The 24,848-nt window shown below is 41.5% G+C and overlaps 1 protein-coding gene across 1 annotated transcript in view; it reads right to left on the bottom strand.

The window, feature by feature from the left end:
• The window catches only part of fbxl17 (F-box and leucine-rich repeat protein 17), a 229,680-nt gene that overhangs the window by 138,502 nt on the left and 66,330 nt on the right, over positions 1-24,848 (bottom strand). Inside the window, exons 7-8 of the mRNA XM_051950940.1 lie at positions 14,986-15,093; positions 3,706-3,836 (exon numbers count right to left, since the gene is read on the bottom strand). Coding sequence (XP_051806900.1) covers positions 3,706-3,836; positions 14,986-15,093 — 239 coding nt within the window. The remainder of the gene's footprint in view (positions 1-3,705; positions 3,837-14,985; positions 15,094-24,848) is intronic.

Here is a 24,848-nt window from a genome sequence, read left to right as displayed (position 1 = left end):
GACTGGTGAAGGACAAAAAATAAATAATTGGAAGCCAAAAGTGTATTTTCTGCAGAGTTTTGTCATTTGCCATAAATCATGTCATGTTTTGTGATAATGAGTAAAAAGAAAAATAAAGAAAAATAGAAATATTCTCACTTTTGCCATGCGGAAGTGTAATGTTCCTTCATATGTGATAATTCTAAAATACTAAGACTGTAAGTTGGCACATCAAAGCAGTGGCACTTTTCAAGCAGCAGGTAATGGTTCATAATTTCTGCACGTAATTTTGCCGCCTCTGTACTTTTTGACATTACAACATATTTTAGGACTACTGCATGGCCAGAAAAGTAAGCAGGCTGTGGGATAAGGCGGTGGGCAAGCAGTGCAGCATCACAGAAGGAAGCATGAAAGACTCCTCTACTACTGGTCCACCGCGGCCTTTCACTCTGTACTATCTCTGCTTCATTCATAAGCCAACAGCCAACCTACTGTACACTGACTGACACACACACACACATAGATCTTAGTTTTATCTCCCACACAGACTGCCGCACACACGCACCATTTTAAATTCCAATATTCCCACAGGTGATGCAGACAAATTCAGTCTGACACACATACACCTTCAGCCTCTGGACCAGTGCAGTAAATATCATTATGGAATCAATGCAGCTTTGAATCAATAGAGGCAGAATCTGTGTGTGTGCGTGTGTGTGTGTGTGTGTGTGAGTGAAAAAGGAAAGAAGCTGATAACACAATGTGCTCCTGTGAGGATTTCACCAAACTCCATGTTTTTTGATTGAAAGAAGACTGGTAACATATTACCATAACCTTCCCACCACATGTCTGCTGTAAACTCAATAATGCAAGAATGATTTCACACAAACACACACGCGCACGCACGCACGCACGCACGCACACACACACACACACACACACACACACACACACACACACACACACACACACACACACACACACACACACACACACACACACACACACACACACACACACACACACACACACACACACACACACACACACACAAAAAGCATGCCTGCACCCATTGTTGCTCTGCCACATGGTACATTCAATATTGTGTTCACACTCCTAAGCCCGAGTGGGAGAAAGAAGCCTTTGCTGTAAATCAATAGATTAAATAGAAACATATGAATAAAACACAAGCTAATAAATAAAAGAGGAGATGGTTTACCCTTGCTGTCATATACAGCACAGGCTCTCTCGACCATTTGAGAGAGAAAACGGGAGAGAAGAAAAAATGGTGAGGGAACAGCAAGAAAAATGACCAGAGACAAAAAGTAAAGTTCTTGTTCTTTTAACTTGTGCTGTAGGTCTTAGGTCGATCTTTTCCTGGGTTAATGCCTGTATAAGGGCCTGCTTTTATACTTTATGCTCAGTCTCTTTTGTTTTATGCGATTTTAAACATGTTAACTACTTGAGTGTGTGCAAGACATGTCGTCTTGTTGCAAGAACCAGAAGTGTCCATTGTGTTTTCATCTTTTGTTATTCGTGTAGTTTCTACGAATCTATCTCAAATGTACTACGTTAATCAGTTAACACCCTTGTGATGTCACTGAAAAAACATTCTACTTGTTTCTCTTGTTCTGCTGTTCCCCCACAGATAATTGCAGTCATGTGAGGAACTCCAAAACTACTGCTTATCAAAGACAAAGGCAGATTTGATATGATATGATTATTTTATTCCATTAATGACTAACAGCTAGCTCCCCATAAAAAGACCACAAAAATACAAACCAATGATTCTTTGCCAACTAAGACCATAATGACCCATTACTCAGATGATTTGTCATTGAACTGTTTCAGGGGCTTATGACTGGAATAATGGCACTAATTAGCACTGGACTTCCATTTTTTGATTATAAACCTCTTTTTTGCATTTCTATGAACTGCTAACTGAACTGGCAATCCACAGATCTTTGTCCTTATATGATCAGAGTTTCTCACACTGTCAGTGACTGTTACACACGTGGACAAAATTGTTGGTACCCCTCAGTTAAAGAAGGAAAAACCCACAATTCTCACTGAAATCACTTGAAACTCACAAAAGTAACAATAAATAAAAATTTATTGAAAATTAAATCATCAAAAACAGCCATTACTTTTGAATTGTTGATTAACATAATTATTTAAAAAAACAAACTAATGAAACAGGCCTGGACAAAAATGATGGTACCTCTATAAAAGATTGAAAACTATTTGACCAGAGTGACATGATTAACTCAGGTGTGTCATTTAATTGACATCACAGGTGTTTCCAAACTCATAATCAGTCAGTCTGCCTATTTAAAGGGAGACAAGTAGTCACCCTGCTGTTTGGTGAAAAGGTGTGTACCACACTGAACATGGACAACAGAAAGCGAAGGAGAGAATTGTCCCAGGACATCCGAAAAAAAATTATAGACAAACATCTTAAAGGTAAAGGCTATAAGACCATCTCTAAACGCTTGAAGTTCCTGTGACAACAGTGGCTCATATTATTCAGAAGTTCAAGACCCACGGGACAGTAGCCAACCTCCCTGGACGTGGCCGCAAGAGGAAAATTGATGACAAATTGAAGAGACGGATCGTTGGAATTGTATCCAAAGAGCCCAGAGCAACCTCCAAAGAAATTAAAGGTGAACTCCAAGGCCAAGGTACATCAGTGTCAGATCGCACCATTCGTCGTTGTTTGAGCCAAAGTGGACTTCATGGGAGACGACCAAGGAGGACACCACTGCTGAAAAAAACTCATAAAAAAGCCAGACTGGAATTTGCAAAAATGCATGTTGACAAGCCACAAAGCTTCTGGGAGAATGTCCTTTGGACAGATGAGACCAAACTGGAGCTTTTTGGTAAGGCACATCAACTCTATGTTCATAGACTCAAAAACCAAGCATACGAAGAAAAGAACACTGTCCCTACGGTGAAACATGGAGGAGGCTCAGTAATGTTTTGGGGCTGCTTTGCTGCATCTGGCACAGGGTGTCTTGAAAGTGTGCAAGGTACGATGAAATCTGAAGACTATCAAGGCATTCTGGAGAGAAATGTGCTGCCTCGTGTCAGAAAGCTTGGTCTCAGTCGCAGGTCATGGGTCTTCCAACAGGACAACGATCCAAAACACACAGTCAAAAACACCCAAGAATGGCTGAGAGAAAAGCGTTGGACTATTCTAAAGTGGCCTTCTATGAGCTCAGATCTGAATCCCATTGAACATATGTGGAAGGAGCTGAAACATGCCATTTGGAGAAGACACCCATCAAACCTGAGACAACTGGAGCTGTTTGCTCATGAGGAGTGGGCCAAAATACCTGTTGACAGCTGCAGAACGCTCATTGACAAATACAGAAATCGTTTAATTGCAGTGATTGCCTCAAAAGGTTGTGCAACAAAATATTAAGTTATGGGTACCATCATTTTTGTCCAGCCCTATTTCATTAGTTTGTTTTTTTTAAATAATTATGTTAATCAACAATTCAAAAGTAATGGCTGTTTTTGATTATTTAATTTTCAATAAATTTTTATTTATTGTTACTTTTGTGAGTTTCAAGTGATTTCAGTGAGAATTGTGGGTTTTTCCTTCTTTAACTGAGGGGTACCAACAATTTTGTCCACGTGTGTAAGTGGTGAGCCAGAAGACTCCACTGAACCACACTGTGGCACATTATACTTTGCTTCAGTAACTAACTTAATGTGACGTACCTGTCGTTGATGCTCCAGTTGAGGCAGAGGTTGAGGGAGCTGAGGTTGCGACATTTCCTCACCACCTCCATCACCGTCTCGTTGTTGAGCTCGGAGATGTGCCGCAGATCCAGGACACTCAGGTTACGCAGCTACGAGAGGCAACACAAACACATGAAGGGCTCAATCATTTCAAATTCACACAAGTAGGTAGCTGTGCAGCACAGACCACCTACCAGCAAAGTTCCCTTTAAACAGAATGTAATCCAAATCTTACAGCTTCCTTTCTGTTTGCAGAAGGATCAGTCGATTCATTACTCTGAGCAGAAAAAAAGATAAATACTTGATGAAAGCATGTCTGGTATATAAGCCTGCTGAATTATTGTACATGATGTTTTGATGTATTCCTAAGGAATATAGGAAATGTACCTCTCTAAACTGACTAAGCCTGCAGTGTCTCGCATACCGTATAATGAAATAACATGCTGAATGCAGAATAAAAGCAAACAAGGCAGATAAATGCCACAAAATTGCTTGCCGTTACTGTTTACCATTCCGTGCCCGTATGCCTGGTGTGAGGGGTTATGAGCCAATATGAGCATTCACTTTCCTTCTTCCTTTCATCTCTCCGACTTTCAATAATCCCACTTTCCGATCTGAATACCTTATAAGAGGGGGTTTAGATTAATCCTCCAGTCAAAATCTCTACTTCCTGACACACTCTTACAAACCCACACTGTTCAACAAGCTCGCAGAAATTAGCAAAGGCTTTTGAAGCGACAGCGCAGGTATATTTTTCTCTAATACATCCTCAAAACTATTTAAGGCACAGGTGCACTCACACACACACAAACACACACACACATATATATGCTCAGGCTCACACACACACACACACACACACACACACACACACACAAACACGCATCAGGGATGCAAGATAATAGAGGCATGATATTCCGACCAGCCGCCAGGGAGGCAAAGAGGTAAATGTCATGGCCAAGGCTAAAGAGAAAACAAGCTTACAGTTGGTGTTAAGATCACTGAGCACTACTGTCGGCTCCATAGGTATGACATATACCTAGCAGCATGAAGACACACAGGGGGAATGGATAAGGACCACGGTTCGCTGTGTGAAGTAAGCACACATGTAAACACTCTTCCCCGTCCCCACATACTGAGAATCACAACAAACACACACCGACTGCAAGGAAACACGGCAAGTGTGCAAAATGCTGCACTGCGCTGAGGGTAATAAAAAAGGTTTTGAAAACCTTTACCTCTACCGAACCGCTCCATTTGTCTCCCTGTTCTTGCGAGGCCTGTGGCTTTTTTCTTCTGAGAAAAGTGGATCCACACCTCTGGTGATAAAAGGTCTACTTAGGCATGAAATAAACATGAAAAAGATTTTTCTTTGCAGCGTATTCTCACCTATACTCTCAAGGTGCGCTCAGATATACTAATGAAATAAACATTAAACAGCTTGTGTGTGCAAAGACGGGTCAAGACTGCTGCTGTAATCATCGGGGACAGCGAAACTGACATGATAAACAATAGTATTTAATGAATGGTGGGGGGAAAAAAGCTTAACCGTGTGCATTATCATAGATCTTCATGCAAAAAGCATTTGCTAACACACATAGGCACCACAAACCGACACGTACACACAAACTGCCATGTGCCCCTGTGGCCAACGTTGGATCGAAGTGCTAAATTATTCATTCAGAATGAGGCTGATCTGGGTGTGCATGTGTCTCCGTGCACGCGTTTGTCTGTGTGTGTATTTGTATGACTCATGTTGTGGGGTCATAAATCTGCACAGCATACTTCAAACCTGGATCCAGGCGAAGTGACCAACGCCACAGATATTCACAACAACAGCCACGGACTCGGGCTGTCAAAATCATTACCATCAACAACAATCGCATCCTCACACTCGTACCCACACACAGACGGTTATTTGCATTCGCCATTTATAGTTAATAAGCCTGAGGTCAACTTTAAAAGCCCCAGCATCAAAAGTAGTATTTGTTCTCAGACTCTTCAAAACTGCTTATGTCTGCGAAACAGAACTTCTACTACAGCCAATAGGAACTGTCTCATTGATGTGGAGAGCCAATGGGAAATCAGGCCAACCGGAGTGAGTTTTGATTGGCTGTGAGTGTAGCTAGGTTAAAGAAAAACAATAATTTAGCAGATGTCTGTATGTAAGAGAAGAGAGACCGTCACGGCTCAGACTGCAACTTTGTCGAGCCATCTGTGAAAAACCACTGCAGGAAAATAAATTCCACAGATTAGCAGACATCTGTCAAAAAAGATATCCTCCAAATCCCGAAAATAAGAAGTCTCACCAAACACAAACCTCTCATTTAATAAGCAAAACCTCCCAGTATATGACAGGCCGTAGCGGCAGCGTTTGCTTTCTCACAGATGACAAATAACCATAATTAGATTCAGAGGTGAAAGGTTTTAATGCGTTCAATCTTATTTAATCTTTTCATAATTTATTTTCTGCTTGTGCATTTCTGTGATTCAAGCATAAACGGGAACAAAAAGAAAGAAAAACAAATCGAGAGAGAAATGAGGAGGAGGAAGCGGCACAGTGCACGGAATGGAAAAAAAACGGTTAAAGCGAGGAAAAAAGTAAAAAGAAAAGTGCAGGTAAGAGAGAGACGGAGCGAGAGAAAAGAGGGCAGGGGATTTGGTGAGGGGGCTTCGGCAGGTTGTTCTCCTCGTTGGCTGAGGTCTGTAACTAGGCAGAGTTTGCCTCGTCTCCTCTGAGTTGGCAGCTACACCTGGATAATTATTCATGGCGTTCATAAAAACTGTGAAACCTGCAAAATCCAGCTGCTCTGAGGCCAGTGAGCCGTCCACGCCTCCTCAACACACACACACACACGGCATAGAAAGTAACGTGCACAGGGTTGAATATTATATGTACCCACATGTTCATGTGCACAAAAACAGCAATGGAAAGCATCTAAGGGGATTAACTTAAAGTATTGCCCTTAACTAATATTTTTGAAGAATGTGTCCTTTACTTGAGTCTCTTCATTTAATACTTTTACTTTATATTTCCACGTGTATTTTACTCTGTATTCAGCATTTACATAAAAGCTACTTGTATTTTTTCCCCAGATAAAGATTTTACACGCAAATTCTGTGATCAGTTTAAGTAATGTTAAATATTAGACAATCTACATAGCAAACCAGAAAATAGCATTAAAATACCGCAGTGTTAAAATATGAATGCACCACAAATAATGCAATAATCCAATGCTAGAAAAACAAATCTAGTTATTCTGCATATTCAGTGGTTTTACTTTTCATATTTAAAGTATATTTTGTGTATTTTTACTCAAGCAAAACCTCACAATAACACAGGCATATTATTGCTATTTACAATTAAATATTACCACAACATTCGATTGCATTGTTAGTTTTTATTTCAAAAAAAGATTTTTTTAATGATTATTTCCCCACTGATTAAGATTTGTAACTCAAGTTCAACAAAAAAATTTTTTGAATATCTATAGAGATTTTGGTTTCAGACATTTTGATTTAATAAATCTATTATTTTAAATTGTACAATTTTCAAATAGTGTTTATGATTTGGTAGGATCAAGCTTCAAATTAATTCATAAAAATACTAACGCATTGTTTTGCTTTTTAATAAATATAAAATTTAACAACACTGACAAAAATAACAAATCCAGCTTGCCAGAATCTTAAAAATAAATGTGAATATCAGTTAAAAAACAAATCAATTTCTGTGTCAATCTGCTCAGATTTATGAGTAACACATCAAAAGAGAGAAAAGCAAAAAAAAAAATCCCCTGTATCTAAAGCTTTATGAGGAGACGGTTCATGTCTAAATTCTAAGTGTAGCAACACATTTCGATACTAAAGACATTCTTTAATTCAGTCCACATGACCAGACTGCTGAGCTCCAAGCAGTTTGGCTGCCGTCTGCTTCAATTAGAAGCGTCTCTCAAACAGCAAAAACGAGTCTGAGTCAGAGGTCACATACAAGACTCTACTTCAAATTGAGAAAAAAAGAAACTTCATCCCACCGGAGGCCGGAGTTTAAAGTTTGAAGAGGCTGATTTGGCATTTTATTACATTAGAGTATGTCATAGTCAGGCAACAGTGTGTGTTTATTCATGCTCTGCCAGACTACGGAGCTATAACTACCTGTGCTCTGACTGCATATATTTACACAACGTCAAGCATCATGATGCCAGGCAGGAAGTTGAGGCCCGTTGGACCCCGTGTTGAGGATATGATGTCACGTTTCGAGCACTGGCACAAAACAGCATGAGTTCATGGCCGTAGCTGTCCGTCAACCTCAGCGTCCCAGCTGACAAGCAGCTCGATGACATTTAAAAAGAGCACACAGAGCGAGCATTGTTTTAGTCATAAATAGCCAACATGTTGGATTTGGAAAATATGAGCTGCTATTTCACTGCTGTAGTAAATTTATAACCACTTCAAGATTTAGTATGTGCGCTTTGTCAATGAAAAATAGCTCCTACTGTGGGAAATGTGTGTAGAGCCACAGAAAAATCACATGCCTGCAAGCCTGAAAAGTAGACTTTCAGTAAAACTAGCAGCCTTTAAATTCTCAGATCAGCAAGGAAGAGCGAAAAAAAAACAAGTTCAAATCCTCTAAACAAAGCAGTCCGAAGTTTACCCAGTCACTTTGAAGTATATTCAAAGTCCTGCGGAAGAAGTCAAAGTCACAGGGCATTGTTGAGGTGTTTGCTCGGCTGTCTGCATGTGTTGGAGACGGTGTGAGACAGGATGAGGCAGGGGCGAAAAGGTGGGACGAATGGCAGTGGTGTCACTAGGTGAATACAAGTGCGCACTCATGCATACACACCGTTTTTTTTTCCCCACTCTCGCTCTCTCTCTCTCCATATCGAAGCATCCCAGACAGTTCAGTCAGACAGAAGAAAGCTGTGTCGAGACAATCCCTCCGCGGTAAGCCTAAATCATACACAACACCCCCCCCCATTCCCAGACATACACTCAGAAAAACACACGCACACACAAACGCAGACAGAGCCATATGAATATTTGAAAAAGGACTGAGGCAAAACCTGGAAAGGCCACGGATCTGATATCACAAATACATTGTCTGCATCAGTCATGGACCGGTGAGCTTATCCCTATGTGTGTGTATGTGTGTGTGCATGTGCGGTTAACTCCTCTCTTTATCTGTCTTGTGCCCATCTACTGTCTATCACTTATTTTCCCTCCCCTGCCCCCTTTTTTTTTTTTTTACTTTCTGTTTCTCCCTTTCAGTCCCTAATCCTGCATGTGTTGGTCTTGATAACAAACTCAGTGGCGAGGAAAGGCTCAAGGAGATAGAGACCGTCGGTTTCTCTTCGGCGCACTGAGCCAAATGACCGCAGAGTCGCACACACAGACCGAAGTGACAGCACTGGATGACAGTCAGAACGCGGTGGCACAAGTTGGGCCAATAATGAGACATGATATCCCTCCCTCCAGAGGTCAAAAACCTCTCTATCTCTGTCTGTCTCTGGGTTAAAAGTCTTACAGCCAAATGAATTATTCTTCAATTACTCTTGCAAGAGACGCACATCATCCGTAGGCTCTTCCCGGCTCATTATATTCATAAATCCCCCAATCTCCTCCATACAGCAGTCAAGAAAAATTATTATTGCAATTTTGACTCATTCCGCGACCCCCACAACCCCATTACCTTTCTTCCTCCAAATCCCCACCGCCGCTTCGCTTCCCCTTTATCCTCTCCACCACCCCTGAGACACAACACACATGTACACACACATTTGTACATAGGATGATGTGCGAACGCAAACACACACGTACTTCTCGGTTCGTGTTGGGGGTTATCAGTTTGACACAGGGCACTCTGATTATGTATTTTCCGTGCTCCAGTCAGGGGGAGGAGATAAGGGGCCAGCAGACTACAGCAAATCCAGACACCACTCACCCTCCGTGGGGTGGGAGTGCTGGAGTGGAGGGTGTGAAGGCGACAGTGGGTGAAGACCTGTATCTTAACTTATTGTGTTTTCCCCTTTTTTCAGCTCGTTTTTTGCTTGTAGCAACTAAAAGAAAGCAAATCAAAAATAAACAACATTACGTATTTATTGTCTTTTTTTTTTTTTTAACTTTGAAAAGCCAGTTTAAACTGAGTATGCAGTGAGTACATATTGCTCCGCTAAGCCACCAGGACGGATAGAACATATGAGTCTGGTTATGAAATTAAATAGCTTCCTTGTCATAAAGCAGACTGTTTTATTTGCTCATAAACACACAGAGAGAATGAGGTATTACCCACGGTCCAATTCTGTCAAATTTAGAGAGCATTTATCAAAGGTCCTACGTTTTTTTTTTTCCCTCAAGAAGAACAACAAAACCAGTGGAGCAGCACGGCTGAATTAATCTACAAGGCCCCAAATTAAGACCAGAAACATCCAAGTTCTGCACATCAGAGAGACAACACATCGCTATTACAGTCTCCAAATACACGTCTTTTCATCTCTGACACATTCTTCCACAGGCTCTCCATTTGTTATGTCTTTGGCCTCCTCGCTCTCTCCCGAGGGTGGGAACTTTCGCACACATAAAAAAAAAAAAAAAGGCATTTTGAGGCCCACAGTGTCTTAGGGCAGTGATAGGCTGATGTATGAGGAGGGGCATTGTGGGTAGGCATGACAGGCAAAAGGAAAGCCATCAGTGGGACATCTAAGGCTAGGGGAATGAAGGCTCTCTGGCACCCAGAGCTGCTCTCAAACACTGGCTCTCTGATAGAGCCGACCTTGGACTTAATCGCTACCAGAAGAAAAGAGCACCGCTTGACAGGAAGATGGAGAGACAAAGAGAAAAGTGTGCATGTGTGTGTATGAGGGGGAGAAAGATAGACAAAGACACACAAACCGAGGAAGAAAAAGAGATACATAGAAGGTGACAAAGACCAAAAGCAGAAAGAGATTGAACAGAGAAAGAGACATAAACAGGTTCAAAGAGTTGTATAATGACTCCTATTTCTTCAAAGCCAGGTAACAGCAAAGCGCGACGGAGACTGTCAGAGAAGCAGAGGGACAGCGTAGAAAATACTGTATGTATCTAAGTCTGAAGTACACACAAATCCATTACCTCAGAGGTGCACAAACACGCACTCACATTTGAAGAGCAGGGGTTACACTCAAGCTGTCTGAGTGAAGCCTTCCACCCTTTTAATAACACCAAACACCTACACACACCAGTATATACACACACTAAATCTATTGTGCTTCCACTGCTGAGGCTTGTCACAGGCTTGACTAACCCTTTGAAACAGAATTAGGAGAGCGATTAATCTCACACAGATCCACACGCAAACACATACAGTATGTATGAAGTTCGCAAATTAGCTGCTGAGGGAGAGCAAAAATCACCGAAAACCCTGGGACACCCACAAAGCCTCAGTCCCAAGACGGTCTGTATCCATTACACAGCCTTGGGAAGTGACAGGCCTCATCAATAACACTATTATTAATGTCAAAAGCTCGGAGACAACTGAGAGCTTCAATCTAAACAACAACCATAAATACGAATTTACAATATTTCTCTGGCACGGTGACACACAAGCCCACATCAGACCCGCATCTGCTCTTAAAATCATCAGTTTGGTTCGGATGTTTGAAGCTGTTTAATTTACAGCCAGTAAGGAAAGTGTCAAAGCTTGTTCTCAATTATAAGGCTTTACACTCTCTGCCAGCAGTCATCTTGATTTTGCCTTTTAGTTCTTAACAAGATCATCATTTATCAAGCAGTGTTTGGCTACAAATATTAAGTTGCGTTGCACATCACAGAGGGGCCGAAGAGCTCCTGTAGGACTGAAACACTGCAAAACCATTAGAGGAGCATAAATGGCACAGCTTTACAGTTACTCTACAGACTATCTGCATTAAACTTGTCACCATGGGTGGCCTATTTCCACCATCGGCTCACTTGATTAAGAAAATACGAATTCAATCGATTTCCTCACACCGTGATTTGCGACAAGTCAGTACAAAAAAGAAAAAGAATTTCAATCTGAAACGAGTGTGTCATATGAGTGAAGTTAATAAAAGTAATGGATTTTTTTTCTATCCTTTTTTCCTCTTCATAGCCGAGTAGCATTGAGGGGGTTGGGAAGATTATCAGAGAGGGAGAGAGAGCGATCAGGGAAGAAAAGGAGTGGGAGGGAGAGTGCAATAATCGAACAAGAGAGGAGGGCCGCAGTCCTGGAATCGCATGCAGGTCCACGGAGTCATCAGAAATGCAACGATTCTAAAAGTGAGAATATGATTTTCAATCGACACTGGATGGGCCCAAGTGGGAATCAATGAGAGGAGGAATCAACTGCTAAACGAGATAATTACTGTCAGAGATTATAGAGGGGCGGAGAGAGGAAGAGGCGGAGAGGCAAAGAGAGGCAGACAGAAAGAGATGAATCACACAAAATGATGACTGAAATGACAGAAACAAAGAGACAGATTATTGGATTCCACGTTTATACAGACAGACTGTGGTTAAAATGTAATCTTTGAACCATTTCCATCTCCTCGTAATTCATTTATTATGATCATACAATGCTTAAACTTCATCTACCTTAAAAAAATGAAAGTTGAGGGAGGTGTTTTGATTGGACTCAGTTTAGAGCCATCACTATCACAGTTTATTCTAGCAACTGATGCAAGTGCTACAAGTAATAATAAACTTAATTCAAATCCCATCAAATCTTTGTCTGATTTGGATCAGCCTAATAAACGGTCTCTATCAGCACATATCTGACATATGGGCCCAACCGGGAACTCCTCCACCTTCTGGTAAGCTCAGTAGACAAGTTGTCATCCATTTTGATCACTGAACTCTTGCAGCTGTGTGAGTAAGGTCAAGCAAATTCTCTGGTCAGGTCATCACCCCAGAAAGGTACAAAAAGAAGCTTTGTAATATGTGATAAACGAAGTGACAGGGCGTATTTCAACCCAAACTGTGATCCTTTTCAAAACTTGACTAAGCGGTTTTGATGCTCAAAGTCCACCAAGGTGGTGCCTAATTTTATTCAAATAATTCTGGCGGCTAAACATAATCAAGCAGTTTTGCCGCCTGAACTTAATTAAGTAGTTTTGGTGCTCAAATTCAACAGAGTAGTTTTGGCCCATAAACTTAATCAAATAGTTTTTGCTGCCTAAAATTAAGCAAGTAGTTCTGGTACTTCAATTTGAACAAGTAGTTTTGGTGCCTCAATTTAATTGAGTACTTTAACCAAACACACTGAAAATGCACCGAGTGAACACCTCGTAAGTGAAAGTGAAAACAAGACCCAAATCAATAATAATACCATAAGAAGAGCCAAGAACAGGATTCAAATTCAATCCGCTGACTTACGCCTCCGACCTCCAAACATGGACTATTGTTCCATTTTATAAGAGCCAAATCGCAGCTCCAATTAAATTAAATTGGGTAATAACCAAGCACCATAAAATAGAGTGATAACATGCCTACTGAGTCCATGTGTCGGGGAATAATATGCATCGATAATGAACATTTAAAGGTCTGATAGCGTCCAAAATGAGTGATAGCTTGTAGTACCAAGAAAAGCAGCTGTCAAATTTTGAATTAATTAAAGATGATCCCTCAGTGACAGATATTTGCTTTTGGGTGACAGCGATAGATATTTAGGAGTTCAAAAAAACTCATCAATAATATAGCTAATGGCCAATTTTGTTTTCAGCATGGTTTATGACTTTATTGATGTCATGTCTTCCTTTGTTTCCTGTTGTTTAGGTTTGTCAAACTTGTGAGTGTGAAAGAAATAAGTTGAGGCTGAAGGCTGACTGTATTTCTGAGTCTGGAAGCAGCAGCAGCAACCGAACAAGAAACAGCAATAACAACAAAAAAATCTCACCGCAGCTGCTCGGGAGCTACAGTCTTCAGAAAATACAGTTGTCAAATGCTGTTTCCGATGTCAAGAACATTCAGTGTGTTTTTTTTTAAGCCAACATTGTCAAGAAGTCCGTAAAAATTGAACATTTCCATGACAACTGGGCATGCTCCATCTGCTGAGGCACGTCGTGATACGGTCCAACTGTCAAATGAAAAACATGGTCCTGTGTGTATCTCATGTTCGCGCCCTGTTAAACCTTCTCACCCTTGATAAAAAGACGGAGAAAAAAAAACGTGAGACAAATCTGCATCTTCTAATAAATAAATAAATAAATATTATCAGAATTATGAACTTGTTCACCTGAACTCCTAAAACTTCACCTTGGTTAATACTATAATAAATAATAATGAGGTGTGCTAGACTGTGTGTGTGTGTGTGTGTGTGTGTGTGTGTGTGTATGCGTCCACCTCCAGGTCTGTTAATGCTGTTATGACTGGCTGGCTTCATTACTGTCTGTCTACAACACCATGGCCAAGGTCAGTGGAGGCTACAGAGATGATAGGGGGCCAAAACCGTGAGCACAAATTAATCTGCTGTTTAATCTAATAATGCAGCGTGGCATCGGGTGCCTCAGTCCTATTAACACAACTGTAATTGCATTTGAGGAGGAATGGGAGCACACAGGTCCACAGAGGTACGTGCACACTCAAGTGAACAACCGAGTACATCAGACACAAATCGAATTGTATTACACAAGCACACATGGGTGTGGACATGCCGCGCACACCCACACATAGGTGAACGCACGTTCTGGGTGAATGTTACGTTGGGAAAAGGAAATAAATGAGAAGAAAAACAAGGTGCGGTATTTTGATGGTGAATTCAGTTCAAGCAATCACCGTGTGAGCGCATGTGTGTCCATGTTTATATGGCATGGAACGTCTTTAAGCACGGAGCCCTGCTCATTAGCATGGTAATATCCAAACAGCAGGGTGTAGTCAGAACAGCGGCGTATTATTAGGATTCATCTCATTAGGCTTTCATGAGATTTAAAAGTTAACACGAAATAACTTCAAAACTAAGTCTGAGATAAAACACATAGTGAGTTTACTCTCCCAAAGTTAAATTCCCCTCCCTGGAGACAACGCGTGGCCTGCAGCAACACAGAGAAGTGGCCTACAGTAACAGGATTAGACACAAAAACTTTGTCACACTAAAACTTCTGTTGACATTTACTGATAATTACAGCATAAAAAGTGGAATTAACCTTCTTTTAACTGAGACGGCAGGAGGTATCTTCAATTTTACTGTAAGCAAACACACCACTGGAGTCCTTAAGATAGGTCACGACTGAAGATTCAAGGTAAACTCTGATAACCCGAGTCAAGGAGACTTACCGCAGTGAGATGGATGACTCCCTGAGAGGTCACAGGGCATCCCATGAAGCCGACAAACTGCAGCTCAGGACAATTCTCTGCCACCGCTCGCACAGACTGATCAGTGACCTGGACAAGAGGAGGGAGCAGAGAGGAAGAGAGAGTTTAGATTTGTGTTTCATGTAAGAAACCTCTTTATTTTTACAGTGAAAACAGTTGCAAGCGCCTGAACGTGCAGCATTCATTCATACTTTTATTCATTCAAATACATGACAACAATAGTGGGGGGGAAAAAACACCAGGAAAACCGTTTTTATTCTTCACTGGACAGTTGGCAATGTTTAAAGCTGATTTTGCCAGAAATAAATGAATTAATAATAAATATATAATTATATTAGGAGTGTTTTTCAAAGCTAGCGGAGCAGCGCTGTCAGATTCAAACCTACAACATCTCCTCTGTCTCTGCAGCAGGCAGGCCTGGCGTGTTTTGTGTTGATCAACAAGAGAGAAGGGAATGAGAGGAGGAGGACCACAGAAGGAGAGGAGGCGGAGGAGGATAACTGACAAAACAGCCCAAAGTGTCTGCCAAGTGGCGTAGGCGTCGACTTATGATGGATGGACAGCTCCCCATCATTCACCCGGCCGTCTACTAACAGCTCATAATGGATCAGAGATCAATATCCAAGCTGAACATTTCCACCCGCTTCCACTGTAGTCATCAATACGGCTATTGATAGCAAGTTCACCTCCTTCGCTACACTCAGCCCTGCAACAATATGTGGGAGATTGTTTGTCCTCTCTGTAGGCTTCCTCAACGCTTCCTCAAATTCTTCATCAATCACAAAGACAAAAGGATTTGAGATGAAGAGCGATAGAAGAGGGAGAACTGACTGCACCGAGGAAACAAAGAAAAACAAACATCAAAGATCATTAGAGAGCAGGAATCCTGCTTTCTAGGTATCCCTGTCAAAATCTTCTGTATTTCTTTATGAAATTCCCAAAAAGCAGGTCGGCTCATACATTTGAGTGTATTCAAACGGTGCTTCAGGTAGTGATGGATGCATATAAACACAAACCTTTCTTTATCAACTACAGTTGTCAAAATGTCCTGAAATCTGAGTAACGTGTTTTGAAAAATAAGTGCAAGTCTAAAGTATGACAGAACCTTCATTTTTAATATAGATTGCTGGGAGTAAAAGCAACACCCAATGAGAAGATGGCTCAAGAGACACACTGTCGGCTACTATTAATTACTTCAGATCTGTAACTGTAACATTTCTACATACTGATAGCAGACTTCTATCAACCATAAAGACAGTATTAAAATAAACTGAGATCTTTCTGGAGTAGCAGTACAAAAGACGTCTGAAACTGAAGTTTTGGGAAAGTTTATAGAGCTAAAGATAATCTGCAATTATATACAGTAAGGTCACTAATTTATTCTGTAGCATCACAAAATGACTCCAAACATATAGCCAATTCATAAAGAACCATCATCAGTGACAAGAAGAACAAGGAGTCCTGCAGCATATAGCATTTCGCATACAGAGTCCTGATCTCGACATCATCAAGTCAGTCTGGGATTACATGAAAAGACAGACGACACTGAGACACTGTAAATCCGCAGAACAACTGTGTCAAGTTCTCTGGGATGCTTTGAACGACCTCCCTGCCAAGTTCCTTTAAAAAAATGCATGTAAGACAACTGGTGCTGTTTTAAAAGGCAACCAAATGTTGATTTGATTTAGATTTGTCCTCTTTACTGCACTTAAATTCAGCAGATAACAGAAAATACTATTCATTCCATCATTTTTGAATGCATCACAGCTGTTTCCACTTTGCTTCTGCACAATATTATGCTTGTGTTGGAGGATTTGGGCATTTTTGGCACAAGGGTCATTCACCAAACTATTCTTCCCACCTCGCATCTGAGGCTGATCAAACCACGACTACATCTCTGTTCTGATCACTGTACTCATACGTAAACCTCTTCTTAACGTACAAACCTTTAATCACACCTCTGTAACACCAACACTGCGTCTCTCTCTCTCTCTTTTCTTCAACCACTTCCCATCCCACTGCCCCCTCCCCTCTGCAGGACTCCCTTAAAGGTTACTGAGTCAAGACAGAAGAAGATGGAAATCCCACAGAGACGGTGAGCAGAGAGAGAAATCACAAAAAGAAAGAACAAGGTGTCCATTTATCTTTTACCAAGTCACATACTAAGCTTGGCCCCTCACCTCATCAGTAAGGAGCTGAAGTGCTTGTAAAGTGCAAAATGGTTCATAAAGGAGTGACTGCACCTGTGATTTCCTGCCATGGGTTAGTAGCAGAAATGAGGCCTGTAAACGTCTAGTTTTGCGACTGAATATATTAAATTTAGGAACAAATTTTTTGGTTAGCTCTTTTGCTCTGCCTTACTGTGACAGACAAGTTGAGCAGAAATGGAGGAAACGGATCCTTTCTATTGTTCTTTAGCTGCACTCTATGGATGGCAGTCGGGTGGTCCTTCCAAGTTGGTCCAGACTCCAGTACCCACTAGAGCACATAATAAACCAGTAGAAGATGTATGTCTCAATACATTGTATGTCCAATGCAGTTTGCTAAAGATATCAGTATGCCTACTAGATCTGGTGTCATCTTGCGTTACAGCATGCTTTTTCACCATTCTGATCCACAATCCTCTGCAAAATACGTTGCATAATGCACATCACAAGTAACAAGCTTGAGCCATCGAAAATGCTGTAACTCACAACAGACTGTGACAAATATGATGGCATGATGGTCAAAGCGGAAGGTGCAATATTATGAGGCTATAGTGTCTACTAACTGTATGCTTACTTCAACAGTACAGATTTTGTAAGGATAGTGAGTAGCACATGCTGAAAGTAAAAAGAAAAAGCATGCAATATAGAATGCAGGGTAAAATTATGAAAATGGTAAACATCGTACATGCCCAAGATAAGATAAAGTTGATTGATCAATTACTAGGGAAATTTAAAAAAGCCACCATAGCACGCTAGCATTTTCACAGTGAGCATCCTGACATTCGCATTTAGGTCAAACCACCGCTGCCCCTTAGCTTCATGGACATGTGGATTTTGTGAAGATGAAAATTGAAATATAAGCTCTCGTACAAAGTCCACCTGAAAAAACAACGGCTGAACATAACTAGCTACAAAGCCGTTTTAAACTCTAAAACCGACTGAAATGAAGTCCACCTTGCACTGCAAAACCTACCGTGATTGACAGTAGCCTTCAACATTAAACCATGTTTAGTACAATCAGAGTTAGATATCAATAAAAGAGTGCTGTGGTTGGCAGTCTGGGGACCAGGCTGGGATTTTGTTGAGAAAATAGCCGGTTGTGAAAGTTCCTCCATCCACTATCGGTATTTTTTTTAATTCTGTAACAAAAAAGAACAACCGTTCATCTTGGACACAGTTGTGTATACAAGTTGTACTACTTCACTGTACTTCCTAGCTTTGTACAGAACACAGTTTTTCAGAGCAATCAATAACTGGATGCCCCTTAAAATTCCATGCCTCAGGTTTGGACCCACCACCGCTCGCTGCAGTCAGAAAAGATTAACTGAAGGTGAGTCAGCGCTCGCACTTTGGAGACACTGATGCATATGGAACCTGATCTGCAGGGCCGGGTGGAGATATGGGGGAGAGTAGAGCAGAGTTGTCTTTTTGAGTAGAAAAAGTTGGAGGGGAAAAAAAATTTTAAAAACTCCAGAAGGGCCAGTGTGAGCTGAGCAGCTGGCAGGTGAAGTGAGCTCCCCCGACATGGCCTCTGCCAAAAAACCATCAAGGAAAACATTTTCAGGTTGAGTACCAGCAAAATCAGAAAACTGCACACCACCATGATCCCTAAATCAGAACCGTCTGTGAAAGAAGCAAAGGAATCACAGCAGACGCCACCTCCAGACTGTCTTTCATACCAGCAGTTGTGTTGCAAGAGTGTGTGGGTGTACGATTGTGTGTGGACACAGAGGAGACAAAAAGAAAGAGAGCAGGTTACACATCTACAGTAACTCTCAGCAGGTGAGAAGGGAGACAGAGGAGAAAAAGTAAAATCCCACCAGAGCAGAACAGGCCAGGAGGGCATGTACCGTATCAGATTAAGCCTGTGTATGTGAGCGTGTGTGCCGGTGTGTATGTGAGTAAGACCATATGGGTTTGTAACTTAGATTTGTCTCCAACCCACAAACACAAAAACCCATCCCAAATTTCTCTTTGCTTCCCCCCCCCATCTCCTCCCCTTCCCCCTCAACCTTTCATGGACTTTGGTTTAAAAACATAAAAAGCGCCATGGCAGGGCTTTGGAGAAGAAGTGGCTGGCCAAGAGAGGCCTTAAAGCCTTTTAGAAGGGATCTAGTTTAATGGTCTCTGGGTGAAGGAGGTAAGGAAAGCAGAAAAAAAAAAACAGTGAGATGGAATGGTGGAAATGCTGCAGTCATAAAGATAGCCTTTGTGTGTGTGTGTTTTAAAGAGCTGGAAGGTAATTGTTGAGAGTGCTGTGGTTGCAAAAAGGAGGCAGTGTTGTACATGAGTGTGTGGTTTTTTGTCTGGCCGTCGGTTCTTTCAAAATGCTGGGGCAGCACCCAAGGGCCACTTCTCATCCAATAAGGGCATTTAAGCTTGTCAATATCCTCTATCATACGACCCGTTTGACTCCATCACATGCACAGAAATGGAAACGGACAAAGACCAGAGCAGATTGTCGCTCATCCCCTTTAAAACTAGCCAGTCCCCACCAACAAAAACAACACAGCAAGAGCAAATTCTTCCTCACATCATTAACTGTGCTCTTTAGTTTATGTCTCCCTTTGTATGTATTTCACAAACACACATGCACGCAGAGATGGAGGGGAGTCAGCTGTCATTCGTCTGTGTTTGAGGCTCTGATAATGATACACAAACAGAAACAAACACCCGCAAAAAAAAATGTATTCATCCCACGCATTCACATAAAAAGATTCTTTACCCAAAAAGTGAAAAAATTAAGAACTTTTTGCTTTGACTACCAACTGGAGCCACTCGGTCTTAGTCAGACCTGTTTAGCTGCACCTGATGGTACCAGACAAAAAGTAAGAAAGAGAGATGACAAATGTGATTAAATGCTTATTAGAGTTGCATTTCACTGGCTACTTGCAACTGTCACTCAAACAACAGTATCATTAGGATAAGTCATCTGGGTCAAGGAAGAAAGAAACTCAAGTGTTGATTGCAGAGCTCATCTAAGTTAGCTTTTCAGATTTACTGCCTGAAATGTGCCATTTGTCTGGACTATGAAATACGGCTGAGTTTTCTCAGTATCACGGACCAATATCAACAAAACAGCTATTGAGAGGACGCCCACCAAATGACCCGGAGCACCTTCCTGAAGTCTTACACTTACAGTTCTGTTTTCCTAGAAGCGAAACTATCATCAGAAGCGGCACTCCGACTGGTTATTTCATGACCTTGAAATTCTGCTGTGTGCATCTGCGTGGTATTTCGGTGACACAGAGTGCACAGTGTACAGGTGGGAGGTTCATTTAAATGAGGCGGCCAAAACACTGCAAGGCTGCTTTACACTGTATGAAAAGCTTCTCCTTCTGTTCCGTAAATCCCTGCAACCATGCGAAGGCAGCAGGACAGATACTTGATAAATCTTCACCCTTTGATTTGAGGAGTGCTGCACCACAGCACACAGCCATTACGCACGACCTTCCATTGTCGTCGTTAAATCTTCAGTCCTGTGTGTCGCTGCCTACCATCCAAAGTTCTTTTTTTTTTTTGGCAAAAGTACTATTTCATTTTTTATTTCAAAAAAGCATGAGAGTGCAAGTTTTGCTCATTGATGGCAGTATTTTTTTGGATTGTTTAATATCTATTTCTGTGACCATTGTACAAGTTAAATAAGAACCCACTTCATGTCCCTCTGCACATTAGTGACTATGTGGACTCAGGTCATGTTGCTCTGCCCTGTATAGATAATAATATAATTTTCTGGAAAAGCTTTCGTTCCATTTGTTGAATTGTCGTCACTGTGCGTCATTGTGAGTGGTTCGGTTATTTCAGGGCAAGGACACCAGTAAGAATGATTTACTTGATTACTACACCCTGTAGTTTATATTCAGCTTAGGCCAACTATTTTGCATGTTTCACTAATGCATTTACGCACATTAACCAAATAGCTGATGAGCCACCCACATGCATTGCACTTGCACAGCTAAAACAAGGGCCTGCATTGGATTGTTAAACCAAGGCAAGAGGCTGTGTGTGGCTTCAGTGGTCAGTAAAAAACAGTTCAGGGAACACATCCATGGACTTGAAAGCCCCTCAGATGCTAAACCACCGCACACGGGTTCATAAGAGACAAGATTTTGCAACTCCGGAAAGTTACCATAGCAGCTATTATTATATTTTGCATCACAAATGGGATGTAAAAATTAGAAATGCAATGTTAATGAGTGTGCAAAGCAATCTACCAGGCATCTGTGCTCGTACGTATCCGGTTGCCCACCACAGCACCAAACCAGATGACGCTGCACTGCATTTGAATAAGTTAAGTCAGGTTCTTTGCCAGACAACTTGTGGTTTTTGGATAACTCTGTGACAGCAACCCCACTGAGCCAACACAGCTGTCCCTTTCAGATGAACGAGGGGGCTACATTTTTCACACAGTGCTGCTGCCTGTCTGATCATGGCCTTATGCTCAAGTTCATACTGAATCACTTCTTATTTTCTTGTGTGAGACAGGTTAACAGATATTATTCATGTGTGTAAATTTTTCTGATACCTGAGGAGTTGCTAATTAGTGGTTATTCGTAAGACGGACACTGATGGGAGGTGGAGTTGAAACCAGATTAGCATCAGCAGAAAAATCTGTAGATATAAGGCATGATCTTAAAAAGCTATAGTATTCCGGTTTAGAGGATTTGTGACAGCATAGTCTGACATTCACTGAACAGCCTAATAATAGATCAGAACTTGATTTAATATGAATGCTGGGCTTCCACAAAATGTTCACCCAACATTTCCCATCACAACAGCTCAATAAAAAGTCCAAAAAACAGCCATTAAGTCTTGTTTAGACTGCAAAAGTGCCATACGCTACCGTTTGCCAGTGATAAAGTTGCTCAAACTCAGCACAAAGCCCCAATCAAAGGCCACTGAATATGATGATTTCTTTATGAAAGCGTTCTGTTGCTGAAGTGCACTGTGCAATTTTACAGATTTCCAATATTAGCCATAAACAAGGACACCAACTGCAGGCCTGCGAGGTACAAATTGAAGTGAGATGATTTTCATCAAAGTTCTGTTCTTTCCAAGGTAATCAGTTTCTCCATAAATACTCTCTTAGGGGTGATACTGCAGTGGGTTCATCACAACCTTGGAATACACACACACACATTTAGACACACTCATAAATTCATGTACACACACACAAACACACACACACACACAAGCACACAGCAAAGTTTGTCTCTTTTTAAAGAGCTCAGATGGGCTGTATTGACACGAAGGACTGGTGATCTGGCAAAAATCTAAATGAATACTTATCATCCTCTGTAATATCCAATGCCTGGAGACAAAAGCAACACGGAAAGTCATAAAGTTTTACTACAGCGAGGGAGAGTCTCTTTACTGCGCTGATGAGCAGGCACTGCAAGCTAAGTGCAGGGCGGTTCACTCGGAGCTGTGCAAGTATATTGATCTGCAACTAAAGCTCGGGCAAAGCTGAATCACATCTAAGTTTTCAGAAGAATACGTGCTTTTTACGGAGAAGAAAGCAATCCCACAAGTCTACAGAAAGACACATGGCAGCGTACATGTAGGCTAAGTACACAGTTGAGTCTAGACATATGTGAGGTTCCTGGTCTCCAGTCATCCAGGGTGATGTTTTCCTTGGCTAAACAGAGGGGACCAGTCATATTTATGAGACATGATGAGACAGGAACACAGGATGGATCACAGTGAGAGTCAAGGGAGAAGAAAGGAGGGAAGGAGGAAGAAGAGGAGTCAGAGAAGAGAATGAGGGGCGACTGCGAGATTTGCAATCTTTTCATGTTAACATAATGTAGCTTCCAGTCTTCAGTGTATTGTTTTGGCAAGCTTGGCTGCTTCTTTCATGCCCGTAAATCCTGTCTGAATATGCATGTGACAGACAGGCAGGGAGAAAGATGAGAAAAGATGGAGAGGTGGTGCGACAGGCCCGACAAGCCGTGGATGTGTGTGTGTGTGTGTGCAGGGGAATACGTGAATATGAGAGCAATCTGATCTTATTAGAGGCCTGACAGGATGAGGAGCTGTGATGAGAGCTCTGAATCACCACCATCTAATCAATCAGTCTAATTAACCAAGCTTTATGAACACGGGGCCGAGCCGAGAAAGAATCCGCCGACACACAGATTAATAATGATTACTGAATACACTGCAACACATTCTATTAACAATCCATCTTCATGTCTATCCAGCAGCTCTGCATAAGAAGTGGCTTCATCCCCAGCTGCAGGAAATCCTCTGAAACATACTAGAGATTCTTCTGTCTCGATCAAGTCGTCAAAGCAAACGAAATAGCAATCCCGATGTTTCGTTTTTATTTAATGAAGCGCAAAGTTATGGCAGAAAGCCTCAGTGTGTTGGTATCATGGCGTAATTGTGCTACAGGCATGACTAAAAGGAGCCCATACTTGTCCATACTGTTACTTGTTATGCATGAGGACAAGGCGGACACGATAAAACAACACAGTTTAAATGTTGAACTTTAGAAAACAGTCAGTAGTCATTTTTGTTTACACTTGCACTTAAGACAAGACAGGCTGCTCTTTGACGCCCACGCATCCCCTGCGGAGGAGCCCTAGTGTGGAAGTCAAAACAGGTCACCGCAGAAGGACAGGCAGCAGCGCACGACTGTATCCGTGTGTGTGAAAGTGTATCTGCGTTTGTGTGTGTGCGCTGTCAAGTCCTCACACCCGGCAGACCTTTAACCACCAGCAGGGGTGTTCATGTGTGTGGCGTTACGGTGACCTGCTGCTGGGCAACACCGGGCATCAGCTGTCAGCGATGTCATAACCACTCCCTGACCACTTGACTACCCACGATGCCACACTGTGGGCAGTAAGCATTTTGTTTGTATAATCAAAAAGCATCTGAGCCTCACACGCTCTCTCTTGCTCTCATTGAGGTTACAGCGGAAGCAACCAACACAAGTGCCACTCCGTGTTTCTCTCGCCATTACTTTTGCCTTTCCTAACCTCGGTCCTGCTTATTATTTTTGGAAATTGTAGGAGAAAGAACACAGCATGGCTAGAGGGCCCACATGGAAAACAAAGGAAGCAAAAGGCCGAACTTCTAAACTATAAATACAGAAAAACAGCTAACAGAGGGCAAGACGCATCTCAACAAACACGGGGTATTAAGTGAGAATAAGTGGTGGCTTTATAAAAACAGGCCTTTTCTCGAGCGAGACATTTTCTTTTAAACACTTTTTGACACCGTATAATTTCTAAGTTACGTGTCATGCACAGTTTTTGGATAAAGTTGTCATGATGTGTGAAACAAACAGAAAACTAATCTACAGCTATTTGGATGATCAATAAATCATATCTGGCTGCGTTTCTCAGCATCATCTGATAATAAACTAAGTACCTTTGAACTGTTGCCTTACATTAGCTCGAGGCAATTTTGCTTTTAATGTCAGTTTGTAGAGTAAACTTTCAACCAAACTTGTAAATAATCTTTAGTCACAGTTGTAAATGTAATGTTTGATAGATGACTAAGACATACATTTAAAAGAAAAGGCTATTGTATTTATTCCCACTCAATTAATTGGTGATGCAGGCATCATTTTAAAGCAGTCCTGTAAAATAACATGAACTAGTCAGTTGA

This window comes from Acanthochromis polyacanthus, chromosome 7 (assembly GCF_021347895.1).
Source record: "Acanthochromis polyacanthus isolate Apoly-LR-REF ecotype Palm Island chromosome 7, KAUST_Apoly_ChrSc, whole genome shotgun sequence".
In the NCBI taxonomy this organism is placed as follows: domain Eukaryota; kingdom Metazoa; phylum Chordata; class Actinopteri; family Pomacentridae; genus Acanthochromis; species Acanthochromis polyacanthus.
This window is presented reverse-complemented; position numbering and strand designations above follow the sequence as displayed.